This window comes from Podarcis filfolensis (assembly GCF_964270895.1).
Source record: "Podarcis filfolensis genome assembly, chromosome: 1".
NCBI classification, from domain to species: Eukaryota; Metazoa; Chordata; class Lepidosauria; order Squamata; family Lacertidae; genus Podarcis; species Podarcis filfolensis.
This window is the reverse complement of record NC_139604.1, coordinates 69,282,477-69,310,240: the sequence shown is the minus strand read 5'-3', so window position 1 is coordinate 69,310,240 and position 27,764 is coordinate 69,282,477. Positions and strand designations below refer to the sequence as shown.

The following is a 27,764-nucleotide window of genomic DNA, read 5'->3' as shown; positions in this document are numbered from 1 at the left end:
GTAGACACTGTTACAGCATCATCAGGGTCACTTTCTGTCATGATTACTCAAATCTGATCCACTCATCTGATTCCACTTAATGGAAAACCGTCCTCCTAAGTTCATAAAGTTGTCATACATTAACTATTGATTTGACTTGTGACTAACAATATGATACGTGAGCTCTGATGAACCTTCTTAGGAATACAATAGCTATGTGATTTCCATACCATTCAGGATAAGTCAAAGTGTCTTCATATAACTATTCCATCTTAAGGTTACTTTTTTTTCTTCAAACAATAAAGTTGTATGGCACAATGCAGAATCTAATTATATTGCACATTTATTGATTGTGTGACAAATATGACATACAAATTTGGGTTTCATAACTTTAGGTTCAGAAAAACAATACTGTATTCAGTCAGAAACATATCACCACATATCTGGATTGCTTATCGTCATTTCACAGAATCTTTCTTCTGGTTTTTAAATCCATGCATCATCTTCATGACATGACAAGGACCTTCCATAAATATGTCATACATCACAAAGGACAGAGGTAGCAAATTTGTGAGAAAGGGCTTTGGCATTTTGGTTTGGCATATTTTCTTAGTTTTGTTTTTAGTTTACAACAAAAAAGAGACAAACTAAAGAAGGGCACCAAGCTAGGTAGAAGAGCAGGTTCAGTGTTCAAAAATAGGTACTGCTAATTCCCCAAGCTTTTGATTTGAATAGATGTTGCATACAAAATGCTTCTGCATTCAGCTAAGCATGCAGTTTGTTTGTTTGTTTGTTTGTTTGTTTGTTTGTTTGTTTGTTATACTTAAATCATACTTTACAGCCCCAAAGGGCTCTCAAACAACATACAAAAGAGTTCAGTAGAGAATTACCATATGCCTTAATAAGCAAGCATCTAATTTCACAGAATATAGCCTGCTCGTATATTTATAAATTCATTCATTCATTCATTCATTCATTCAGTTTCTATCCTACCCTGCATCCTGTATGATCTCAGGTCAAATTATTGTTGAAACAACAAAAATAAAAATCACGTATCACAATTAAAATTCTAGCATTTGTCTAAGCAGTATAGTAAGAAGATATTCACATGTGGCTTATCTAAGCTCAGATCCCCACAAAGCCTGGCCAAAGAGATACTTCTTCACATTACACTGAAACATATACAGTGATGGCACCAGAGGCACCTCTGAGGGAAGGGAGATCCTCAGACACAGTTCCGCCATAGAGAAGGCCCTTGCACGGCAAGCAAAGATAAGTTCTTTCCATTGGGGAATTATTACTTTTCTAGTATGTCTACCAACTCAATGGGATGCAACTAATCCATTTGGCTTCCCCAGGTCCTATAGTTTTCCCAAATCACACTAAAATGTTGAAACTCCCCTGTTTGGAGAACACACTTCTTCTGTGTTACATTCACGAGTTTAGTGTCCAGAAGATTTGATTTGAACCTTTTCAAGCAGCTTCCAAGTATGGCAGCCAGTTTGTTGAATCCTTCGGTTACAAATGAAAAATTGACTTGAATAGCTTCTCAATAGGTGTTTCTCTCTCTCTGCTGCATTTAAACAGTTTGTGGTGTGGTGGTGTCAGAGGCAGTCTACTGTTGAGACGAGGTGAAGCACCTACTTCAGGTGGTGGAGGTGCAAGAAGCAGAGTCCTGCTCACCGTACTGCTTCCAGCTCACAGTGTTGCCACTCATCTTTCCCATCCTGGGGTGGAGAAGACAAGCAACAATGCCTTGTGGAACGCCTAGACTCTCACTGTGTTCAGCAAGAGGGGGAGCAGTCTGGTGGTGGAGGAAGTTGTGGTGGGTCACAGCGCAGCGGCATGGCTTGGTGTGGCGTGGGAGCAGGAAGTGGCAGGAAGGCCTCTCCTGGGTGGTGTGTTTCCTTTCTCATTCTCAACAGGGATTATCTGTGCTGTTGCTGTGGAGAAACACTCCAACTGGCTAGAAATAAACATCATTTTATAGACATTATTGCAGGAATTCACTTTTCTCTAACTTGCACTAGAGTTAGTTTGTACTTCTTAAGAAACTGGTCTGCCTTCAAAAAGAAAAAAAGAAATAAGCCTAAAGGAGATTTCACATAGAAAGCAAAATGAATAAAATAAAATAATCGCATGACAATCTCATAAAGGAAACATGTGTTTTAAACAATGAGTTTTAGGTCATAATTATTTTACTAGTTAAAGTTCAATGCATTTTATTTTTCTTCTTCCCTCCTTTATTCTCTGTTCCTAAGAAGCCAAACAGAATTCTAAACCAGCGTCAAGATTTCCTATCAAAGAGAAAAACAGAAGCTTGCCGTTTCCATTTGCCAGATTTAAGTTCAATCAGGAGAGGCCCATTAATTTATGTACTGCAAATGTGCATATGTACTCTTCTTGTTGGCCACAGCAGCTTCTGAATTCAGACAGTTTAAACATAGCCTAATTTAGTGCAAACTTCATTCATTCTGATTTGGTGTCTCCCTTTACCTGTCTCATTACACTGAGGACCTTGTTACTCATTTGTCTGTCTGGGTTGTTATAGCCAGCATATGGTAGTTATTTTGAACCTACCTGATGGCAATGGAGTTGTTAGTTCTTTTTGGGTGCTTTTAATAACTGCATGACAAGGGAGAAATTCAGCAGGTGCTGCTTTCCCTTTTATGGAGCTAGAATGACAGCAAAGCCTCATGCAGAGATTTGGTGGTGTTATTGTCTATTTATGATGAGAAGTTCATGATCCATCCCGCCTCTGTACCAGAATCGTACAGTGCTGGGGGTCATGAACCAGTAGAGCCCAGGCACCTTATTCCTTGTACCACTGGAGTAGTTCTCATGTGGAGGGGGCTATCAGTCCTCCTGCAGCACCACTGCTGGCCAGAGCAGGCACTGCTGCTCTTCAGCCCAGCCGAACCAGGTGGCTTCAGGAACCAATAGAAATAAAACAGTTGATCCAGGTTTTTCATTCTGAGCAATTTGCCTCTGAGAAGTTGAAGAGAATCCTCTTGTGTCACCTCATTGTCTGCATGCCTATTCTAGAACCTGGACAGCACCCATCTTTAGCCACATCATCTGCCTCTGGCTCTTGCATTGGTGTCCACCCATTCTGGGATCAGACCTATGTCCTCTTTCTGTATCAGACCAAAGGCCTATCCTGTTTTCACAGTAGCCAACCAAATGAGCATGAGAGCTCTGCAAACATAATTTGAGTGAAACAGAACTCTGAGAAACCCAACAACTAGTATTCAGAGGCATGGTGTCTCTGACAGCAGAGGGAGAACATAGTCCTTGTGGGTAATAGACACTGACAGCCTTAACCTCCATGAATTTGCCTAATCCTATTTTAAAGCCATCCAATTTGGTGGCCATTACCCTTGTCAAGACCTGAAAGATGTCATGTGTATCATAGAATGTTTTATTAATAATAATTAATTACCCACCCTTGACCGTAATGTCTCAGGGTGGGTACTAACAATTAAAACACATATCAAGAACAGTTTAAAGCAACTGTTAACCACAAAAATAAGGTGGGTCCTGAAATATATGCATCTCAAGTGACAAAAGCCATGTAAAGAGGTGTGTTTTAACAGGCCAGTGTAGGCACATTCAATTCCCATGATCTGCAGTGTACAGACATTACATGCACACATAGTACTGTATACATTCTACTGCATCTGCTGACACCTGGGCATGTGCAAAGAGTGGGCACGGCTGGTAGAATCACAATTGTCCATCCAAGCCCACAGAAAGATGGTACTGAATGCCTGCCCAGGGCTATTCTATGTACTCAGTAAACTTATTTAAAAATAACAACAAATTCTCACTCTCCTTCTCAGCTGTGCCTGTTCCAGCAAACTCTGACCTGCCTCTGATGGCTTACCTGGTTTTATATAACAGAAAATCCAAGAGTCACAGCTGTCTATTGTGCTGACTTCACTGCCCTGTGCAGCTGATGAGATTCACAGACACCAGTGCACTTGAAAGCATATAATTCTATCAGTCCTTCCTATTTGACCATTCACTTCAAAAAGAGGGGGGAAAGGGTGTGTGTGACAAGATTATAAGATAAGTAGCAAATGATAATGTGTCTGCAGTGTTTGCTGCTTTTGCTATCACATTTTTGTCCCTGGTTTGGTTTGCAAGCGAAGAAGTGTTATAAGCATCTTTAATAATCTGCATCACATTTGGGGATATGAAAAACAGATGGTAGGCGTTCCGCAGAAAAATGTGTGCGGATCCAGACTCAGAGATCTGGATTTTGATGGCATTTATTTTCCCAAACCAGATTTCTTGTGAAATGGGAAAGTTAACTAGGTTCTGGAAAGCCTCTCTGATCTGCTGGAAGGGAGGGGGAGGGAGAACTGAGCAAGACCCCAGAAGACTTGCGTATGGGATCTCCTGAAGCAATAGTTGAGTGAAAAAGCACACTTTGCAGATCATGGTCCATTACTAGGGATGCAGCAGCCTACATCACAGAAGCAAGAAGATGGAACAAGGCAGGACACAAGAACAACTGGTAAACAGGAGGGAAAGCAGCTCTGACAGTGAAGACAGAGCAGAGGCCAGAAGATGAGGTGGCACTGTTGGCTCTATCTCTTAGAAAAAGAAGAGTTTTTTCAGCTTTGATATGTATTTTGAGGTTTTTAAAAGGTTTTTAAGTACAACCTTGTCAAAATACTTATTTATTTTGTATGTGAATCTATTATTATGAATGAGTAATGGACTATATTGCCTTCTTCCCAGCTCCTCCTTTGCAACTTTACACAAAAATACAACCTTGTAGATCAGCCCACAAGAGATACAGTGGTACCTTGGGTTACAGACGCTTCAGGTTACAGACTCCGCTAACCCAGAAATAGTACCTCGGGTTAAGAACTTTGCTTCAGGATGAGAACAGAAATCGTGCGGCAGCGGCAGCAGGAGGCCCCATTAGCTAAAGTGGTACCTCAGGTTAAGAACAGTTTCAGGTTAAGAACGTACCTCCAGAACGAATTAAGTTCTTAACCCAAGGTACTACTGTACTAATGTGCAATACCCAATACCACTTCAGATCCTGCTAGGGACTGGCAAAAGAGGAACTTTGCTTTCCATCTGTCCTGCTCCTCATTCCTTGCTGCACTTACATTCTGGACACAGAAGAGGGCATTTTTCTGCTTTAGCAATTTGTTTCTTTGCTGGAAGCAGAGGAGGGATGGAGTGCTGGATACCTCCTTTGCTATTCCATCTATTTCTCTGCTTTGAATTCATTCTTGTCTGTGGCTTCCAGGCTATTGATTTAAATGCAAGGCTATGCTAAAATGAGATTACTAGTTGTAGCAGGAAAGACAAGTAAAGAGAATTTGTTTTTTTCTTTACTGAGATCTAACCTAAATTTTATTTTGTGTATCCTGTTGGTAATGTTAATTCTAGGTATGAGGGATCCACAAATACAGTTGCCAGTTTACTAGTGACCACCATCAATTAATTTATGGTGAACGTCACGTCAAGCCTTTATTATACTCCATCTTAAGAGCCATAACTTTTCTTTTAAAAAAAGAGATTGACAACATGGAGAATCACAGCATGTTTCTTTCAAAATAGTGGTTGGCTCTGTCATGCTGGATGTAGCATCAGTCTCAGCAATTGGAGAGAATTGCTGCTTTCTACACACACACACACACACACACACACACACACACACCCTCCTTGAGCTTCCAGATGAGGTCAAACAAGGCACACATTCCTTGTAAGATTCCATCTTTGAGTATTACTTATCTTCCTAAGATTTCTTTAACACCTAGAAGTATAGGACAGAAGCCCTTTTCGGCAGTCCTTTTTTGACAATAGCTGTGCAACCCTCGAGCTCACCTGACCAAGTAGTGGATAGCAAAAATAATGGGCAGAAGCTCTTTATATACATTTTGTGATCATAATTCAATCCTAAGAACCTCAAGCCTAAGACACTCCAAAGTGTAAGAAGCTGCTGCTACAAATTCATATTACAACTCCCGCAGTAAGTGATATGATATGTGATGTTGTGGAAAGTCTCATTTGCAGCAAGCACCAGGGTTCTTTGTTCGTTGAATGGAGCAGGTGATCCTTTTGCAGTTTGAGTCATCTTGCCTTGAAAAAGGATTGTGAGACATCACATGTAAAAATAAAATTGTTCTCACATTGTGAATAACGGCAGCAGCATGTATTGGACATCAAGGAATTTGATTAGATTGTATTCCTGCTATGTTCTGCAGAAGTCTAGCTCACTGATTAAATAGCAACAGTGCCAATATTAGAACTAATATTGTATTTGGTTGAGAATGCAGGACAGAATGAATTAGGTTGTGTATATCCAACCATAAGTTAATGAGAAATTGAGAATGAGCGAGTGAGTGCTATATTTTACCAAGTGAAAGACAGTCATGAATGAAAGGCAACAGCTAATCATTGGACAAAGTTATATTTTCAGCTATTCTCCTTTGAGAGCTATCTTTCTGAATGGAGATGCAACACTAAGCTTTGTTCTCCTATTAATCCTTGTCTGTATTTTCCAAGTAGACCATACGAGCAGCCTTGTACCCAGGGTTGCTTGGGAATTCTAAGAAACTAAAAAATGAATGCAGTTTTGAAATTGGTTAAAATCAGTGCAATTTTGAAAAGTTCAGTCTGCCATCTTGATTCAAAATGCCATCAAATTAGATCCAAACCTGTGCATCAATCGTACAGAATTTGGTTAAAATCTGTGCAGTTTTGAAAGGCTCCAGCTGCCATCTAATTTTCTTGAAACATAGATGAAAACATGCTCCTTGATCTCAGGCAAATGTAGTTATAATATCTTCAGATGTGTCCAAATGTATAGTTGCCAGACAAATAACCCTCCAAAATATATAGTAGATTAATTCATTTATTCATTTACCATGCGCCTGTTCAAGACCCAAAGCAATTAGGTCATGATGCCAACTGGAAATGATGCAAGTTGATGTAATTAGAGTTGAGCTAAATTGTTATGAATTTGAGCGGTGTGGTCGTCAATCTATTCTACAGGCCACACAGCTTAGGGAAGCTCCCAAGTTTTGGAGCAAAACAGCTGTGTAATCCTGTTTTTTGGCAATAGTTGTCCAATCCTTGAACTTGTCTGACCAAGTCTGGGGTAACCAGACAGCTAAAATATAGGTAGGGATTTTTTATATACCTTTTGTAAACCTTCCTCACTTTTACCAACTGCATGGCCTGTGAGGAGGTCTTGCAGAGAGAGATGAACTGACTCTGCCCAAGCTTGAGATCATTGCTGGGGTTGGAACAGCTGTCCTTGCTTCCAAGGCTTAGAAGACTTCCTGGCCTCTGGCTTGTGGGCTAGCTTGGGAAATGCATGAAGTATCTTGGAGACTTAAAAATCATTTGGGTGGGTGGGTAATTACATAGCTCAGCATAAGCTGCAATCATTTTCCAGGTTACATCTCTTTTGTATGTAGAAAACCAAGTGAACTTCTTCCCTCGCTCAATGTGATGTACTCTTCCTCCCCTCACAGAGGCCTAAGGTAAAGGCCACAGGCCAAGAACACACTTGGGGTTCTTACCCTGTAAACAAGCCAAAGGCTTGTGCCTTTTTTTTTTATAAGATATTTATTGAGATTTTACAAAAAACAAAAGTTTACAGAATAAAAAAGAAAAAAGACATATATATATATAAAAAAGAGAAAAAAAGTACAAAATACAAAAAACAAGTAGGTAAGGAAAAATTAAAAACAAATCCATTCTTTTGTATCCTTAAACTCATTAGCTTGTTTCCTTGACCTCCTCACACCTCCCCTTTTTGTATTCCTATTTACATAATCAAATCAACAAATCCTTACCCTCTTTCATTTATCTTAACTCTATATCTTAACATATTATAACTCTATATTTTCATCCGTTTATCAATCCATTTTTACATATTCTTATTAACTTTGTTGCTAATACCACTTATTTTCAATCCAACATCATTTTAACATTCGTTAATTTTACAGTGTTTCTGCAGATAGTCTTTAAATTTCTTCCAATCTTCTTCCACCAACTCTTCTCCCAGGTCTCGGATTCTGCCAGTCATTTCCGCCAATTCCATATAGTGCATCACCTTCATCTGCCACTCTTCCAGGGTGGGTAAATCTTGTGCCTTCCAATACTTTGCAATAAGTATTCTTGCTGCTGTTGTTGCATACATGAAGAAAGTTCTATCCTTCTTTGGCACCAATTGGCCAACCATGCCCAGGAGAAAGGCCTCTGGTTTCTTCAAAGGCTTGTGCCTTTTCCAGGCGCTTGGCTTTTAAAGTACCTGGAGGTGGGAGGCAAAATAACTATCAAATATAATATAAAATAACTATAAAACAAATTACTCCATGAGTTGCAGGTGGAATATAGGCAACTACTTCCTTCCCCAACTAACAATGAAGAAGTGTGTTTTGAATCCCCCCCCCCAAATCTTGTAAATTGTATTGAATTTTTTACAGAGGTGGAAAGAGGAGTAGAACCAGTGCTTTTTTCCAGGGGGACACGGGGAGATGCGGGTGTACACATACCCCTAAACATTTTGTGAATCTTTGTCCATTTACTGTATTTATTTTTTCCGATATGAACTATAAAATGGTGATTTTCTTGGATCAAAATGAGAGTACCCCTAAACATTTTTTAAAGAAAAAAAAAGCACTAAGTAGAACTATGATTCACAAACCATAGGTCAGTGGTGGAGTCTATGCTTTTCATGCAGAAGGCCAGGTTCAACCCTGGGAGAAACTTGTGCCTGAAATCCGAGAGAGCTACAAGTCAATAGTGGACCAGTCACTACCAGACATTTCCAAGTCTGGTAAGCCCATGGTCTGGCTTGCTATCAGGCAGCTTCCCAAGGTATTGGCAATTGTAAAAACGATTTGCTAGGGATGAATCCCTGTCCTCTAGCACACTTTGTTACTGTACTCTGAAACTGTCAAAGGCAATTAGATTCAAAGCCATTTTATGTTTCAGCAGAGCTGATCTATATGAGAAGTATGACAAATTTCATACTTGAAATTCTTTGTATTCTACAAGAAAGCTTTGTTGCTTTAAGGCCCTGGCAGCATGGTACGTGCATCAGAAAGGTCAGGATGATATGTTTCTGTCAAGAAATGCATTCAATTTGGGTAGTGGGGGGAGGAATTGATAAAAGTACACACAACGCAGAGGTGACTTTGCGCATCTACCAAATCCAGCCATGATCCTGGGTGAAAAGCTCCCATTTATGTCAGATTTGTACTTTAACAATCTTGACAAGATGAGGCCTAAGGACAAAAGTCAATGGCTTGCTCTTTAAGCGCCTGATGAATAAGACCAGTTCTCAGGCAAAAGCTGCTACAGCACCACATCACCAACTGAGCAATGAGCCTCTCAATGGTGTGTGAAGAGATATCCCATTCCAACTTTTCTTTACCTCTCTGTGAAAGGTCTTAGGTCATTTGTGCTATGATCACTTTATTAACACAAGAGCAATACCTGCACCAGATCCAGTCTCCCAGCACTTTACATATGCTTAAATTCTGTTACTGTGTCTACCAGAGCCACACAAGGCCAAAGACCAAGGGTAGATTTAAGGTGGGTGAGTCTGCCTTTGTCCATGTGTGATTATGCCACAGGAGCATATTTGTCTATATACACACACAAGTGGCTGTTATTATAAATTGAATTGGCCTGCATGTAATATGTATGAGTGCCAGAGACACAAACCTGTTTATTATGGTGTGTTCAACAGACATAAACATTGAACAAGAATGTTCTTAAAACAATTAATTGCCTCTTAAAATACTGCATGGTACAAAATTTAACTTTAGACAAATGTAAGTGTGGGTCTTTGGGCCTTGGCAATAGTCACTTACATAGAGAATAAGGTGCGTGTGTGAAATGAAACCAGCTGTGCCCAGAACCCAGATTTACGGTATTCTCATGTCACCTGAATATAGGGAAGGTTTGGTTTAAATATTTAAGACAAATTGATAGTGGAGAAGCATTTACGGTACAAGTGATAAAATATAAACAAAACTGTCCTTGAATGGAGGCTGAACAAATAACGATTCTGTTGGAGGTATTGATCTTTAAGTCCTTGAGGTAGTGGGCTATGTTTTCCAGTAATGCTTTCCCATTATGCATTTGACTTGGCATAGAAATGCTACGTACATAGCTAAATGCTTAAACATTACACTAAATGGAGGGTCCTGAGCTTCCATAGTGGTGAACAAAGACAGACACAATGAATGGAAGGTGGAGTTTTCTATGGATATTTTGATACAAAGATGCTTAAAAACACAAACACACACCACAATTTTGTGAAAGAGAAAATACATTGCATTCGAAATAACAGGTGGACAGTGAGGGTTCGCAAATCCACAGGAAGTCTTCACAAACACAGGACACTTCCTGCTTCAGATAGCTAGCCTACACTCACCCCACTAGTGCACGCGCACCCACCCGCACCCACAACTGCTCTCCTCTCATATGCTTTCTTAATACTTCATGGTAATTTTTCAAGAGGGCTTTAAACGAATGGGGAAATGGTACTGAAGCTGCAGTCAGTTGGGGTCATCAACTAAATTATTATCACCTGAATGCTAGGTATTGGGTGAGGTATATGCGCGAATAGGTATCAGGGGCACTCGCCCACTGTGCAAAATCTTTCCACGCCTTTCATAACTCGTGAAGACTTGCCCAAAGGGAGCCTGTTGTGCAGCAGAAGAAAATGTTTGCCAAATATGCCTCTTGCTTTGGCTCATCCCTACAAAGTGTGTGCTTTGTTTAACTGAGAGAGAGAGAGAAAGCCACAACCCCAAAGCTGCAGCAGAATCTTTACAGCACAGAGATGGAACGTGTTGTCAGAGCAGAGAGAAGGCACATGTGAAGGGGGCATAAATAATTCATTTCCTCCCTTTGTTTCCATTCATCCCATTGTTTATTTTGAAAACGTGACAGGACAGTTCACCCACCCCTGTCTTAAAAAGAAATGGTGATGATATAACTTAACTGCCGGCTCTTTTTCTCAGTCACGTTAATATTCATTTGCAAAAGTAAATTGGTTCACGTAGTCATTTACTTGGAATTTATGTACTAATATTTAGACTCCAGAGTGTTTTAATTAATGCAATGTGATAAGGGGAGACTTTTGTGCTAAGAACGTTTTGGGGAATGATGCAGATGAAAAATGCCTTTCTTTCAGATCTCTTCTACTTCAGCACCTGTCCTACCGATGGGGCTCAGCAGCATTAGAACTATTTCATTTGCAATAATATTCCAATATTTCAACATGGGACCATAGTGGAGAGATTTTATAATAATAATAATAATAATAATAATAATAATAATAATAATAATAATAATACATTTTTATTTATATCCCGCCCTCCCCAGCTGAGGCCGGGCTCAGGGCGGCTAACAACATGAACATGGACAGAAGAATTTACTATTACTCTATTACTATTATTCAATATGGAGGCATGGTGGTGGGAATTACTGGAAGTAAAGTTGATATTGGAAAAAAAACATGGTTGACATTTACTACTACTACTAATAATTTGGGAACCCTTCTTGGACTTTTTATGGGAAAAGAAAATACTTGGAGATAATTGTTTAACAGAAAGTGGAGAAGTTGGGTGTTATCATGGACTGGGTGTCTTAAATAACATTTTTAAAAATGTAACCAGCAGATGGAAAATCGGAAGTCCTTTTAATTTTTCTTTATTGTTTCTTTCCCCTTTTTTCTTCTCTCTCATTTCTCTTCCGGCTTCCTTCTCTTTCTTTCTCTCCCCTTCCCCTGCTCTTCTCTTTCTCCTTAGGCATCTTCTGCTAGGGTGCACCCATGGGGGGGTGGCTGGTGGAGGGACCTGGGTGTGAGAGGCAGGGAAATGCTGGTCTCCCAGGGTGAGAGGCTAGGAGGAGAAAAGAAAGAAAGATCCTCAGTGAGAGCTATTGCAGGCACAGGCAAACTTGGCCCTCCAGATGTTTTTGGTCTACAACTCCCATCATCCCTAGCTAACAGGACCAGTGGTCAAGAATGATTGGAATTGTAGTCCCAAAACATCTGGAGGGCCGAGTTTGCCTATGCCTGGGCTATTGGGTTAAGAACAACCTTTAAGAGACGACTCTGTTTTCTATTTGTATTTTTTGTAGATGCTTTTGGGGTTTTTTTGTTTCCATTAGTTTTCTATATCTTACCCTATAATGATATTTTTAAATAAAAATCTTAACACACACAGTTATTTAGAACTATTTCATTTGCCATCCTGGCTCAGGGCTCATCCAGACCTCTCCTTGTACCATGATTTTTAGATACAAGTCTGTGCTTTCCAGGCAGGAGTCTGAGCGGTGGGGTTTTTGGGGGGGAAGGGGGGGCTATCCTGCTGCTTTCCCTGGGAAAACCTGCTGTTTACTGCTGAATCGGACATCAATTTGCAGAAAAACCCAATTGATGTTTGTTTCAATTCAGTTGTATTTGTCCAGCAGGACCAACCAACCAATCAACAAACAAACAACCCACTTGGACCCGTGTCTGGAAAGCATGGATCTGTGCCTACAAATCACTGCACTAATGAAAATCTGGGTGAGCCCTCAGTGCAGTTGCAATGCTGGTTCCATGCAAACCACGGTTTGCAAACTGAAGCCCAGCATTTGAAGCATGTAGTCTATTCACTGTAGTCTCCTTTCTGATCATTGATTTAGAAAGCTCAATAATTCACCTGTGGTTAATTACTATATACATGTATTTCCTAGTGGTGACCCTACACACTTCACTGAAGAATCTAAAATGCCTGAAATCCACCTTTTTATAATTTTCATCACAAAGCAGCATATTTATATGAGCTGTTTGTTTTATAGACATGTTAAGAAAACTGAATATACTCAATATGCAGTAACTATGCATCTGCCTCAGGCCTGCCCTACCACCAATCATTTGGCATAATGTTTAAATGTGATGTTAATTCTCATGCACGGGCATCCATTATGTACAACCATTCCTCCTTGATTTTGAGATAACTGTGCAGTACTATGGTACACATACAGGAATGCTTGTGCCCATGACCTCTTTTCTTAGGAAAGGGCAATTGTTCATTGATTATGGGGAAACCAAGAAAACAACACAACATTTACTTTAAGACTTCAAGTGAGTTATAAACAGAGGAGACAGTAATTTCTCCCATGAGTAGGTTTTTGAGCAGCAACACAAAGTCCTGCAAGTACATTTATACACTGCTGTGTACAGATATATACTTGCATCAGTAGGATATCAGAGCTGTGATATTGTTCTGAGGCATACTCTAGCAAATATATCAGCAAGAATATTCTGGAAAAGGGTGATAATATTGCTAAGATTTATCTAAGAACAGCATTAAGGAAACAATGTGGTTCACATCCCACTGAAGCAAATGGCCAAACTTCCACTGTGCAACTCAATCATTTACTGCAGAGATTTTTGTAACAAGGCTGGGCTCCAACAAGGAAGCTGGCTCCTATTTCTTTCCCTTTATGTACACCTCTGGCTTTTTACCACAGGCCATTTCAACATAAACAGCTTATGTAGTATCTTCAAATGTCTTTTCCTGTATTCCTGTGTTTTGCAAAACTGTTGGTGTTTATTCAGTTCAGTGCAAGGGAAACCTGCAGTTTTCAAGGCCCTGCTCTCCCTTTATATCATGCACACAAATAGCCCTACCTATAAGTTGTTTATGATCTGATCTAGATGAGCACATCTCAGAAGTCGGACTGATGTTCCTAACCTCCTTTGTATTCCTTGTACAGAAGAACTCAAAGAGAAGCTAACAGAATATGTTGATGAGGTGAACACACGGAAGTCTGGGTTCATCAAGGTGGTTCGACACAACAAGCAAGAGGGGCTGATTCGCTCTCGTGTTAGTGGCTGGAGGGCAGCCACGGCTCCCGTAGTTGCACTCTTTGATGCACATGTAGAATTCAACGTGGGATGGTATGTGCCTTGCTGCTTCTGGTCTATGTCATTTGGTAGAGTTTGTTTGCGCATGTTCAGAAAAGTTCTATAGAGGAGTTAATGTAGATCCCTACATTAACTCTAATGTAGGGATCTAATCCTCTAATGCTGTATTAAATATGTAGCCACTGATTAAAAATTCATTAAGTGGCAACAAATGAAGTCTTCATCATCCTTTAAATTCCACGGGAGTTTGGCCATTGCTTTCAGTGAGTTAATGAATGCAATTAAAATGTACTTGGATTAAATCTGAGCACACAAGTGTGAAAAGTACCCCTATTCCATTGATTTTTTGGAGGACTTTGAACAGTGGGGAAACTATTAGTCCATTCAAAATTAACACATAGGATCCTGCCCTCTCTCAGAATTGGCTTTGTTACATTGTCATCTAGGCAAATGCTACTGGCTGTGTAGTACTGTGACATCATCAAGCTGACTGCCTTGACACCTGATTGGTTGGCAGCATGTTAGGCTTAACCTGTTGTTGTTTTAGATGGTGCCAAGGCAGCAGACAGTCACTCAGGGCTGCAGATAACAGCAAACAATATGAGCAAGAGAGGGATTAAGGATATAATAGCTGTCCCCTCACAAAAGAATAATTGAGATGTACATGTGCACTGACACTTGCATGAAAACAGCCAGGCTGGTGAGATGTAATGCAAGTCCCTGGTGTAACAGGAAGACCATCGGGCTGATAAAGCCAATAGTTGAAGCTTCACTGGCTTTCTAGACTCAGCATTACATACAACACTTTAATAAGTCACATATAGACAGTTCTTAATATATAACTAGCTTGAATAGCTTGGTTCAGAACATGCAAATATTATTTGGCTGATAAAATTAAATGTATGCGTGCTAATGGCTTAGAAAGTCTCTGTATTGGTAGTGTTACTATTCTTATTTGTTCTTACCCTGTATATAATTCCTGATAAAAGAGTAAGGTGGATTCTGTTTGAGTGGGCTTCACCTAGGCAGAAGACATAGAAAGCCACAATCTTCAGAGCCTGAAAGGTTGGAGGCACAAATCTGACACCTTTCAAAGTGACTGTCTCTGTGCCATATAATTGTATTCTATGGAGGTTGATTTCTATGTCAACTGGAGAGGTGAAAGGGGTGGAAGCTGATAGGTGTCCGATAAGCTGAGGAGAAATACAAAGAAAGTGTTTAGCATTTTAAAATCATGTTTTGAAGAAGAATATGTGAGGAAAGGTAAAAATAGAGATGCTGAAGGATAAAACTCAGGGAAAGAGATGTCCCTACATTCTGCTAAAGTGGCAGTCAGAAAGGAACTGAGCGGGAAAAAGGTGCTCTTTCTGCCCTCAAGCCAGGAATAGCACATGGGACATCTCTGCTTGTGGACAAGGGCCAGAATGTAAAGCTCTAGAAGTTTATAAAGTGCTGCTCTGTGGAGGTGCAGATCCCACATGTCACCACTTGAAGAACGTCAGTTATAGGCAAGTTACCTATATTGAATTTGGCATCATCCCATTACAGTGGTGGTGCTCTGCAGAAACAGTGAGCCAGCAACTAGCATCATTTTGGTACACACAACAATTTATCTCACTTTTCACATACAATTCCTGCATTTAGGAAGGTATAACAGGATAAGCTAACATGCTCAGTTATCTGTTCAGTTTCCTTGAGTGTAAGGAGGGGAATTTTTTTTTAAGCCAAGTGGTTCATAATGTAGTCAGAGTCTAAAAACGTTTAAGGGGGTTGTAAAACATGGCCTTAAACTTTGAAATCTTTTAAAAATGAAGGCATCTGTAGTCTTAATATTCCTGTGTGGTCAGATAATGTCAGTGGAGGGATCTTATCTGTACACACAAAAGGAACAGGGACAGAAGTCCCCCAGAGATATGAATAGGAAAACAATTTTGGATAGATAAGTTCAATCCATTTTCTGAACAGAGAATTCCAGCAAAAGGAAATTGAGGTGGGGTATGCAGGTTGGCTGTGTATAGCTAAGAAGCAAGCGTTTTTAAGGTGGATACAGTAGATAGGACTCTGTATTACCACCTGTTCCTTTTGATCCCAGTCCCTGCTGCTTTATACTGTTGAACAGCAGTATGCCCTGTTCCATCTTTCTGCCCTGCTGATGCAAACCTTAAATAGCCTTCTAAACAAACACACATGCAAACCAAATTACGAAGGGAATACAAAATATATAAGCTTCCTTGAATATAAACTTCCTTGGCATTATCTTGCCACTGTGGCATAATCCTAAAGGCCAGGAAAGTAAGTTGTTTGGCCTTTATGGGTCATTCAGACTGGTGCTTTTGTTGTGCATCTTGATTTGGTTCTGTTCTTAAAATAGGAACAAGGAACGGCACACTCTTAGGACCACTCTTCACCTTTCTCCAAGACTATGCCATGTGCCAAATGGGCGTAATGTTCATCAGTGGCACCAGTGACATAATTGCTGCAATTAATTCTGCATTCATAGAACCATCTTGCTGCGAGACTATAGTTAATTAAAATTGGAGACCTTGCTTACCTCAGCAATAAGCACAACATTGGCTAGGGTTACTAGTAAGAAGGTTTTTGCAATCTACACCCATTTTTTTGTTATTACGTGCATAACTCTATGAGAAAATGGAGCATACCCTATTCCCATGGTATGTGCAGGGCTTGATTGCTGGATGGCAGCCAAAATGTCTAGTTCTAAGTTGGATGATCTTGAAGTCCTCAGTCTTCTACTTTTTCTTCATTTGTGTGTGTGCCAGGGGTAGAAGGTGTCCCTAAGCAATCGATTGACATAAAGCATGTGCAGAAATATCCAGTTAATATGCAACAGACCCATCTTATTGCGTGGTTTATGATTAAAGTTAATTATAGCTTTCTATCGAAAGCACATCAAAGTGCAAGTAGATAAATAGGTACCGCTCTGGCGGGAAGGTAAACGGCATTTCCGTGTCCTGCTCTGGTTTGCCAGAAGCGGCTTAGTCATGCTAGCCACATGACCCGGAAGCTGTATGCCGGCTCCCTCGGCCAATAAACAAGATGAGCGCCGCAACCCCAGAGTTGGTCACGACTGGACCTAATGGTCAGGGGTCCCTTTACCTTTTTAAGGTGCAAAATGTCCATCAATAAATCACTATGGGCATTTCTTTAGAAAATAGCGGGTGTTCAAATGGAAAGTGGATTCAGATAATGACTCAAATCAATAATGTTCTGTTTGGTTACTGAAACCAGTTTCACCTGATTAGACAATGCTTTGGGTTTTTATTTTTAAAGGTGGGGGACTGAGTTTAAATCCCCCTTTTTGCTTTGTGGCTTTATGCCGAAACCATTGTAATTTTGGCTGTGGCTCAGGTCAGGTATTGAGTGCCATGTGATCACCCACATAAGATCAGGGTGCTGTGGCAGGGTTTTGTGGAGTTGTTATTTCATGGAGCCCCAGGAAAATGAAATTGCACCAGTGGTAGCACTGGATTGGCTCTGCTGATGTGTTTGCACCACACCAACATTGCCACTTCGCCCCTCTCTTTCTTGGTAAGCAGCAGTGATGCATTTGACTGAAGGTCAGGGAAGCGCCAATGTCCCACTAAATCACTCACCCCTGCTGTTGTTGCCTAGAACTTGGTTGCAGACCAAGATTGACGGGCTGGTTCCTCCACCTCCAGCTGAAGATAAGCTCTGCACAACCCAGACTCTTAATATTTGCCTCTCAGTGCATGTAACCCCAAATATGCCTTGTGACATGGAAAAGTAAATATCAGAAGAAGGAACCTGTGTTGGAGCACATTGCCACATATTTGCATGTGGAATTCTGGGAATGCCCAGAATTGTTAGTATAAAAAAAAGGAAATGGGGGCAACAGTGGTTCAAAATCAGTGCTGTTCTAGCTAAAAGGGCAATTAATCTCTTCAAGAAAGATTCTGATAATTATTCCTTTTTTTTTTATAAAATATTTATTGAAGTTTTCAAAAAGTTTAAAGAAAAACAAAACACAAAAAAAGAAAAAAACCAAAAACAAACATATACCTTTCAATAACATTTTTCCTTGACTTCCCCACATCTCCTCTTCTTGTATTCCAATTAAATTTTTAGTTCAACAAGTTCCTGTCCCCAAATTTTACCTTATTATATTTAAATCCTTTTTGTTTAACCAATTTTAACATAAATCTCAATCTTGATACGTCAAATCTTATTCTTAATACCTTTTTCTAAAGTCGACCCCAATTCCATTTCACAATTTCCCCATTTTAATCTAAAATAGCAAAACAGATTATTTACAAGAAAGAAGGAAAAAAGAATATATTTATACCGCCTTTGGATACCCAAAAGCCAACTCCCCGCTTTTCCCGGTTTCAATCTCCAACCAATGTCCATCAATCCATCTGGTATCAGCCTGGTGATCTCACATCCGAGGCCCTTAAGTCTCTCTCCTTTCCTCTCTGCCGGTTTTTTTGATAGTCCTTTATGTTAAACACCAGATCTCGGAGAAGCTCTGTCCCCATAAGGTCCATACTTCTTCCTGCCAGGCCACCATATTTAAAATTGTAATCCAAATCTTGTTTTTTACTTCTTTTAAGTCCAAATGTCCCAGAAACTCCTGCTTCCACTTTGGTCAAATTTGTCTTTCCCTTTAAGTCCATCTTTACAGGCCTCTGGCCTGCCAGATCTCCATATTTATGATTGTAATCCAAATATTGTTTTTTGCTTCTTTCTTTAATCCTCTGCTGCATTATAGCTCCTCCTTCCTTTCCCTCTAAGTTGTCATATGTAGCTTCTTCAAATTTCTCAAATTCCTTTTCTTGTTCAGCTGCAAGAGTTTTTAGTTCAAGGGCACAGTCTTTTTGTTCTGGTACAGAGACTTGAGTCAAGTCCCTTCCAATTTCCACAGGTTTGTTTGCTTTTTCATTCAATATTATGACATTTTTAGCCAAAACAATGCTTTGTTCGTGAAGTTTTCCCAGGCTACGAAAGATCTTCTCAAGTGCCGTCTGTATTTTTCCACTTACAGCCATTCTGTAATGTCCCAGAGCCCCCTCTAGGGGAGTACTGGTTACTTAGTATTCCTTCCAGTTGTAAATCCAAAAGTCCTTTATTTTCCTTGATTTTCGACAATTTGTTACCTAAATGTAACAAATATGACCAGCCGAGGCAATAGAAACAAAGTTCTCTCTCTTTTTTCCCCTCTCAGCTTTGACAGCTAATTTGACAGCTGTCAAAGTCTTTTAAATCTCTCCAACAGGCTCCCTCGCGGATCGCTCCCGGGTCCTGGGGGAGGGGTAACGATCCACTTTCAGAATTAATTCTTATCCTCCAGCACATTCACTTATACTGCCAAAACGTGAAATTAGTTACTTTTGACTTCCCACGAAGAAGATGTTCTTTTCAACCTTAGTTATCTAGTCCTTGCTTTAAAATGTTTACAAAAGGGGGAGACGGACTTCCTCTTTGCGCCTTCCCCGCTCGTGCCGAATCAAAAAAGGTGATTTTTAATATCCAATTTCCGTAATACTCACGGGTTGTTACTTTTTAGTCCAAATTTCAAAGGAAGAAGTCAGCGCTCTCCAACCATGGCATGCGGCTTCGCTTCGCGGAGACGGGTAGACAGCTCTCAGCTCCGCGCCGCTCACCCCCAGTATGTTCCGGAGCCTTTAAAAAGGCTCCTTTGCAGCGGGGGGGGACGCAAATGGAGCCCGCCGAGCCTTCAGTTCACAGGCTTCCCCGCCTGTGATTTTTTTCGGGTCCCCGCTTCGCCGTAGCGGTAGAACCCTAGCTCCACGAAGCAGATTTCCTCCGGAGATCGGAGGAAATCCGCCATTACAGTTGCTGGCGCTGACCGGAAGTCCAGATTCTGATAATTATTCTACTGTGAAACTAATTCAACATATTTTAAAAGCTGCCAAATTAGTAATTATTAAAATCTGGAAATCATCACAACTTTTCAATAGCAAACTGTGATATGTTAAGCAATGGGGTGTGTTATAAATGGAGAAAGCAGCAGGTCAGGCACAAATAGTTCTCCTCTTAGGAGAATCATTGCAGGGCTTAACCGATTCTTACTATAATTGAGGAGGGGGGGTTATAATCTCTTTCAGAACAAATGAGACCATATCATCCGTTAGCTGACAACATTTTTCTTAAGAATCCCTAGCTGGCTGAGAAAGGACAAGGTCTATGAGTACGTTTTAAGTGCCATTTCCTCATGATGGAGGGCAATAACTATTTTTCAACCCAAGAACTAACCCAGCCATTTCATTTGTGCTCACATGAATGAACCCACCATGCCGTGCAGACAGTCATAGATATAGAGGCCACAGCTTCTGTGATTGTGCATCACAACTATAGGTATGAAGATCCTGCAAATGGTTGTTGGTTATATCAGTGGTTGCTTCCCACATGCCTCTTCACAGAAGGATATACCTTATGCTTTCAGGGAATTAGCCACAGATCACAGGGCATAACTTTTCTGGAAGAGTTCCCCCCCCCCCCAAGGCACTGTCCAGTGTAATTACCTATTCTACTCATTACTGGCTTTAATTATAGTGTATGTCAAAGATTCGTGCTTCAGGAAAGACCCGCTACATAATAAGTAATATTCCTTTGCTGCTGGAGATTTGCTGAAGTTTGCTGTTCAGTATTTTATATCTTCAGGGTCTGATAGTGCCTGCTTATTAATTTATTTAAATCTATCTAGACCAGTCTTCATCCAAACATATTCCAGGTGGTGTACAATGGGCATGCATAAAACTGCTCATGCCAGATGCAATAAAATGGAAGCAAGAATCAACATTCAACATTCACAACGAATTAGCATCAATAAAACTTTCAAACTATAATGCAGAGTAAACACAACCATTTAAAATGCCTGGGCAAAAAAATAAAATAAAAAATAACCAGTGCTGGAAATACTGTAATGTCAACTGCTTCTAATTATTTGGCTGCCTCACCTGGCCAATTACTAAAACATGCTACATTAAGATTATGTTTTGTTTTCTGATTTCAATCTTGATAGAAGAAGACTCTTTGAAAGGGTAGAAGCCTTTCTTAGGACAGCTCTGTTCTTGCTGATATCCTTGATCGTTTGACAGCTGTAAGCTGTAAGGATAATTGTCACCAATATGAAAGTCCTAATCTCTTCTTATCACTGAGGCAAGAAAGTAACAGGAAAACATGCTAAATGGTAAAACTGTTGTGTGTAGGAGCTCTAAAGATCTTAAGTAAAGTTAAAGGATCCCACTGACATCAGTAGAAGTTCAGAGTAGAAGGAGAGGAGAGAGGGAGAAGGAAGAGCTATGAGTGGGAGGGGCTCCTTTCCCCATCCTCTTGACCTCAACAAATCTGCTGCACCTGGAACTGGGTGTGGAAAGTGCAGCTGAATGGGACACAGCTGTGGGCAGCCTAAAGAAATACCATCCACCTTGTCCTGTCCATAAAAAAGAAAGTCTAGAGTGAGATACCAGGGTGTTTCTAGGAACTTTTCTTGTTGTGAGACTTTTGTGGGTGAGTTGAGGGTTTGGACCCTGGGTGAGAACCAGGAAGCTGAGAGGAATGGTGTGTCAGAAGGAACATGAATTGCTATAGATTTTTATATATTTAAAACTTTGCATTAATGGAACATCTTTATATGTAACTGTGTATTTTTATAATATTTTGTTAAAGTTGACTGTTGCTGCTTCAGTTTTTTTGTAAACCGCTTAGAGAAATTTTTAATATACTAAGTCGTATAGAAATTTAAAATAAAATGAAGGAAGAAAATAGGAATTAAGCTGATGATTATAACTCTTGGAACAATCTGATTGTCTTCTCTCCCTCCCCCCCTTAGGGCTGAACCGGTACTAACCAGAATCAAGGAAAACAGAAAAAGAGTCATTTCGCCATCATTTGATAACATCAAATATGACAATTTTGAAATAGAAGAGTATCCTCTGTCTGCACAAGGGTTTGATTGGGAATTATGGTGCCGATATTTAAACCCACCCAAGTCATGGTGGAAGTTGGAAAACACAACTGCTCCTATAAGGTAAAACATTTAAATGTGAGTCTTGCTGAGAAACAGCCGCAAGAGAGGGCTACTGCCTTCATATCCTGCTTGAGGGCCTCCTGTAGGCATCTAGTATTGGTAGACCCAGTACAGGATGCAGAACTAGGTAGGCATTTGGTCTCTTCTTACATTAAAAAAAATAAATCAAATTATGCAGGTGGATTTGGGGGTCATTTGGTTAAACCCCTGTGGCCAACGGCCCACCCACAGTGGGGCATTTTCAGTTCTAATAAAATACTGTTTTTATGTAACAATGACAAATTACAGAGCTGCTGTCACTATTTATACAGTCACTGGCACACTGTTATGGAAGGCCATGGCTGGTTGTAAAAAAGGCTGAAATATGCAGGTTTGCAGCAAAAGGAAGCCTGTTTCTCTTGAGGATATATTTGGGAAATCTGCCATGCTGTGAAGAGTGTACTTTCATTCCCCACCCTCCACCCCCATGCATAGCACTGATGTCTTGATGCAACATAATGAGGAATGATTGGCATTTTCTTCATCATGAAGTTCACAAGGAACAGCTTCCCCTAGTTCTAAGCTGATACTTTGTTATCATCTGTACAAGCAGGGAAGGGAGATTTCAGGGGTGTGATTTAATTTTTTAAAAAGAATTTTTACGATCACATCAGGAGCAGATGCCTCAGTTTATCACAGCTTGATTATCACTGTCTTGATGAATGCAAAATGGTGTATCCTGTTCTATAACAACCCCCTGTCCCCTTTAATTAGCATCCTGTTGTCCCCAGTGCACTTCTTTTGCTCACATAATGGCACAAGTGACATTTTTCTATTTGCCAGCCTGCATGACAAAGCAAGAGTAGGGCTAAAGACAGATTAATTGTTCCATTCTCAGCCACTTTATAAATACTGTATGGCTGAATCTCAACCAGTTCAAATGCCATTGAAGACTAGCCAGACAAGAGGCCAAAAGATGCAATGCCTAGGTCTTCCTGAACATTTCCTCCCCTTGTTGCATGACAGTATTTGGAGTCATTACATTGAATTGAGTGGCTGAGTCCAATGAACGATGGAGCGAGCCACACTTCAAACAAGCATTAAAGAATGTTCTCTGAAACCATGGCAACATCAGTATCTATCACACAGTAGCCTTGTGCAGCTAACATACGTGGTGATAACAAAGCATCAAGGCATGTGCTGGCTGTCCCTGTCCCATCCATGCATTTCCTAAAAGCTGCCGATAGCTTTTGGTGAAGGTGCAGCCAATGGGTACAATGCTGCTTGTCTCCATTCATGCATTGATATCTCCACAAATGTAATCTTAACTGGACTAAAGAAACCCATTTGAGCAGCCCAGTTCTACATGGAGTCCTCATGACTGCAAAAAGTTTGCAATGCATTTTATTTTATTAGTTACAAATGTCTTAACCTGGACACTATTTGTAGGAGACATCATAGTAGGTCCATGTAAACTATTTTGAGGTTCTCTGAAGATAAACAGGACAGCCATGTAATCAAGGAATGTATTGGTTACTTGAGGGGCCACAATTAATACCTTAGTGTGGATGCTTCAGTAACAGCACTAAAATACCAGGTTCCTGCCAGTACCCGAGATGAATAAGTTGCTCACGGCTTCGGTCAGCTTTGGTCCAGTCCAGAAGAAAATTCAGCTTATTTCTGAGTGAAAGCCAGATCTTTGTTAATTTATCCCACTATTGGAGGTGGGACTGAATAAGACACACAAATTTTATGGTTGGGGAATTTACCTTAAATGAGGCATACCTGAAATTCATTCAACTGACTAAATTCCAGTGTTTTAATATTTGCTGCTGGTTTTTTTTTTCTGTCTAGGAGCCCTGCACTAATTGGATGCTTCATAGTAGACAGAGAATATTTCCAAGAGATTGGTCTGCTAGATGAAGGCATGGAGGTCTATGGAGGTGAAAACGTAGAACTTGGGATCAGGGTAAGAAACCATCGGGAACCAACTAGCAGATTTTAGATGAAGAAAAAGTAATAGATGATGAAGTCAGAACTGGAAACACACAAAAAGATTGGATTCTGAGTCTCAAAAATCAGTTATAGTCGTACCTTGGATCTCAAACACCTTGGCTCCCGAACAAATTGGCTCCCAAACAATTGAAACCCAGAAGTGAGTGTTCTGGTTTTGGAATGATTTCCGGAAGCCGAATGTATAACATGGCTTCCGCGGCTTCCAATTGGCTGCAGGACGCTTCTGCAGCCAATTGGAAGCTACGCCTTGGTTTTTGAATGGTTCCAGGAATTGAACATACTCCCGGAATGCATTCTGTTCAAGAACCAAGGTACAAATGTATTGGATGAAAATAATATATTGTTGAGTAGAATCTTACATATCTTGAATATATAAGCTCTTCCTCAGCTTCAATTAATTAATAATCAAACAGATAAGAGAACAGCTTTTTGTACTGGTTTACTGTTCATCAAAAATTATATTGAATCTTGGCTACGGTCTTCTAATTTATGTAATAAGCCCAATATTACTCCTTAATTGATCAATAAATAACTTTCCCTTGGCAGGAGTACAAACATTGATTGCTTTACCGCTATGAAAAATAATATGTTTTAAGTTAATAAGATTATCAATCAATAACTCTTTTATTTTATTTTTTACCATGCTGTAATACAGAAGAAAAGTATTTGAAACCTTGGTGCTGTCTCAGCATGTCAGAGAGACTAGTTAATTTGTGCTTTTGGTTCCTGTTCAAAAGCTTTCTGGATATTCCCCCCCCCCCAGTCCATTACTGCATAATTGTAATGAAGGTGTTTTGCATTTTCCCATCATACTTTTTATACCTTGATATAAGTGTAAAATCATATTAGATATTTGCCAATAGGGTGACTGTCAGTGTGTTTATCAAAAGTACTGTGTTGAATCCAGAGTTGCCTTTCCGTGAATTGAAGTCCCCACCTCACCAATGGACCCAAATTTGTGCCCCTGTGCAAGCAGGGTAGGGAGCAGGGTACCTGGTCAGGTGCTTCTCTGTCCTGAATCTTGCAACATTCAGCTTCATTGGATGTCCATGACTTCTTCTTGTGTTATGACAGAGAAGTAAAAACTGACTACCTTAGAAGCCTGTGGAAAAGATAAATAAGAGAAAGGACATAAACAATGCTGAGTGTTAAGTACTGTAAAATGATAGTGTAAAATTGTTTAAATATTTTAAAGTTTTGCTGAACAAATGAACATTGGATAAGATTCATCGCCCTCTTTTAATTAAAGTTTTGTTGGTAGCAAGAGCAGCACCCTCCAGACACATCTGTTTGTTTAAACACAGTTGAGCCACTTTAGAAGCCGATAAAATATGAGACAGATGTGCTCTTCCTTCTCAGCATAGGCTGTACATATTTATAGAATACTGAGTCTGTATAATCATACAATTTTCATTCCACTCAATGCCATTAGTTTATTAGCAACAATCTATGTGATTTATGTTTCTCATTTCAGTCTCTCTAACTCCTTCCAAAAAATGTAATACTATTGGTTTTTTAGAGGGCCAGCTGATTTTTAGAGCAAGTGAAAGTATCCTAGGGAAGACAGCTGGATTGGTTTGAGCCACTTTACAAAAATAGATTTATGAACTATGCCATGCACAGCTTAACAGCACACAGCTCTTATTTGCCTTCTGTGGCTTTTTAGGTCATCGACACAGAGCATGCATGGTGTAGCCACAATCCAGAAGGACGTGATACGTCCCACACCAGAGGCAGATGCTCAGTCATTTAGCAGCCATTCACTTCCAGAAATGTCTTGGGAGCCACACATGCTGTGTTTTTACTTGCAAGGCATTCCAGGAAATGTGGCTGGTGGGAAGTTGTGAGTAACATAGGAGTAGTGGTAGTAGTAGAGACAATGAAAAACCTTCATAATGCTAGGTAGTATTAGAGGCAGCACTTTCTCCCCAAATACTAGTCTCATGTCCTGCTTTCCAGCTTTTTGTAGGCCTCTGGGATAACAGACTACATGGGCGTTTGGCTGCATCCACCAGGGCTCATTTTATTACTTTAAATTTATGTTCCCCACCGCGACATGTTTTTCCCCCAGGGAGGGTCATTTCTCCCCTATCTGCCCAACAAATGGTTGACAAAGAGATTTTCAGAATGCTCGGCTCAGCTCTACCCAAAGCATAGTTTGAACACCACAACTTCAGACTAGTCTCTGAACTGGAATGGAATCCAGCATGGCTTACACTCCCTGGATCGCAGACCCTATTATAAAGGCAAAGAGAAATATTTATAAATAAGTGGTAAAGAAAACTACTTAAAGTACAACATTGAGGCTACAAAATGTACTACAGATGCTTTCATTTCACTCTCTCCCGTTTCAACTTTTCCCTCTCACTTGTCAAAGATAAAGCATTACTGCATCAGAAGAAAGGGCAAGTTCCTCACAGTGTTACATTACAGACAAGAGATGGGAGCTTCTTCTGTAGCTCCTACTAGAGGGTCGGGAGTCATGAGACCACCCCTATAAGCTGGTTTCTCTGCTTGAACTTGTGCACTGTGCTTGAAGATAGATAGTGCTTTGATTTTGAGCTGACTGACTTCCAGTTTCTTTACACTGGCAAGGAGTTTGATCAACATCTACCCATGAGGCTTTCCTAATAATTTGCATGACAGAATATGGCCCCAAAGCTCTCAAGTAATATGCTAGCCAGTCAGCTTGGCTTATCCTATGCCAAAGTTAACGGCTGAAGATCACATTGATGGACAGGGCTAGAGAAAAGCTCAAGCCTTTGTGTAATTGAAATTTTGGGGTGTGCTGGATAACTTAAATAAAACCCAATATTGCTTTCATTTCCCAACATTTTTTTTCTTGCTCTCTCCAGAGAAGCCCAACCTGACCTACATAAAAATACTTTCATCTTTAAAGCACAACGGTGTGCAGTGGTGTAGCATATGTTATGTAACATCTAGCCTGACCAAAAAAAAATTCCAGCTGCATCAAAACAAAATTTCGACTCTGTATTGAACAGAAAATTTTAGCAGTGTGCCACCAACACTTCATAATTCAGAACTAATCTAAATACCAGGATTGATGAATATTTATAAGGTGACTGTTAAAAAGAAGCATAACATCAGAGATGCTAGATAATGCAGATGTATATTGCCATCTTTTTCCTCAGCAAAGTTTTTCTTCCTTCTTTGTTTCTCATGAGCAAAGGGCATTATTCCAATTCATGTGTGAAAGAGGTCCAAGTGTGGGCCAGTGTGGTATAATGGTTAGAGTGTTGGACCCATGACCTGGGAGACTAGGGTTCAAATCCCCACTCGGCCCACTGAACGACCTTAGCCTGATCACCATCTCTCAGCCTAACCTACCGTATTGTTGTGAGGATAAATGTGAGCTGAGAGGGGATTTGAACCGCAGTACACACCACCTTCAGCTCCTTGCAGGAAAAAGTGGTATATAAATGTAGTAAATGAAGAAGATTTATTGCTCAGATAAATCTTGGCGTCCAGCACGCCCCGTCTGCATAGCTTCTGCTGGGTCCCGGCACTTCAAGGATCACATTCCAAAGCCTCTGAGCAAAAGTAGAGATCAGCAGCGGTAAGAGAAAAGCTGCAAAACTCAGTGCTTTCTTCCAGTGTGCTTAAATAAAGTCCACTCAGGATATTAGCAGCTAGAAGCAGTTTTTTATTTACAGCAAACTATCCATTGTCGAACAGCATCATGAAAACACGTCCACTCTCCTCAAAATCGAAAGTAGAGAGACAGAACAAAGGGTTTAGACTCTCGGATATGACGCAGAATCTCCCCCCTCCCCACAGTAGGCAGGGCGTACACTCTGAGCTGTTTAACCCTGTAAGCTC

General features: G+C 40.3%; 1 protein-coding gene and 2 long non-coding RNA genes across 4 annotated transcripts in view; 1 reads left to right on the top strand and 2 right to left on the bottom strand.

The window, feature by feature from the left end:
• The window catches only part of GALNT18 (polypeptide N-acetylgalactosaminyltransferase 18), a 354,194-nt gene that overhangs the window by 256,284 nt on the left and 70,146 nt on the right, over nucleotides 1-27,764 (top strand). For both annotated transcript variants that reach the window (XM_083598809.1, XM_083598808.1), the window contains 3 exons: nucleotides 13,747-13,930; nucleotides 21,732-21,929; nucleotides 23,763-23,877. In XM_083598809.1, coding sequence (XP_083454935.1) covers nucleotides 13,747-13,930; nucleotides 21,732-21,929; nucleotides 23,763-23,877 — 497 coding nt within the window. The remainder of the gene's footprint in view (nucleotides 1-13,746; nucleotides 13,931-21,731; nucleotides 21,930-23,762; nucleotides 23,878-27,764) is intronic.
• LOC310756601 lies at nucleotides 1,553-7,560 on the bottom strand. The gene is made up of 2 exons (XR_014544946.1): nucleotides 2,560-7,560; nucleotides 1,553-1,945 (listed from the first exon to the last, which is right to left on the bottom strand). It is a non-coding gene; the product is annotated as an uncharacterized lncRNA (long non-coding RNA).
• LOC310756453 overlaps nucleotides 11,617-27,764 on the bottom strand; it is a 51,003-nt gene continuing 34,855 nt past the window's right edge. Inside the window, exons 2-4 of the long non-coding RNA XR_014544883.1 lie at nucleotides 24,918-25,026; nucleotides 14,863-16,692; nucleotides 11,617-11,879 (exon numbers count right to left, since the gene is read on the bottom strand). This is a non-coding gene — a long non-coding RNA (uncharacterized lncRNA). The remainder of the gene's footprint in view (nucleotides 11,880-14,862; nucleotides 16,693-24,917; nucleotides 25,027-27,764) is intronic.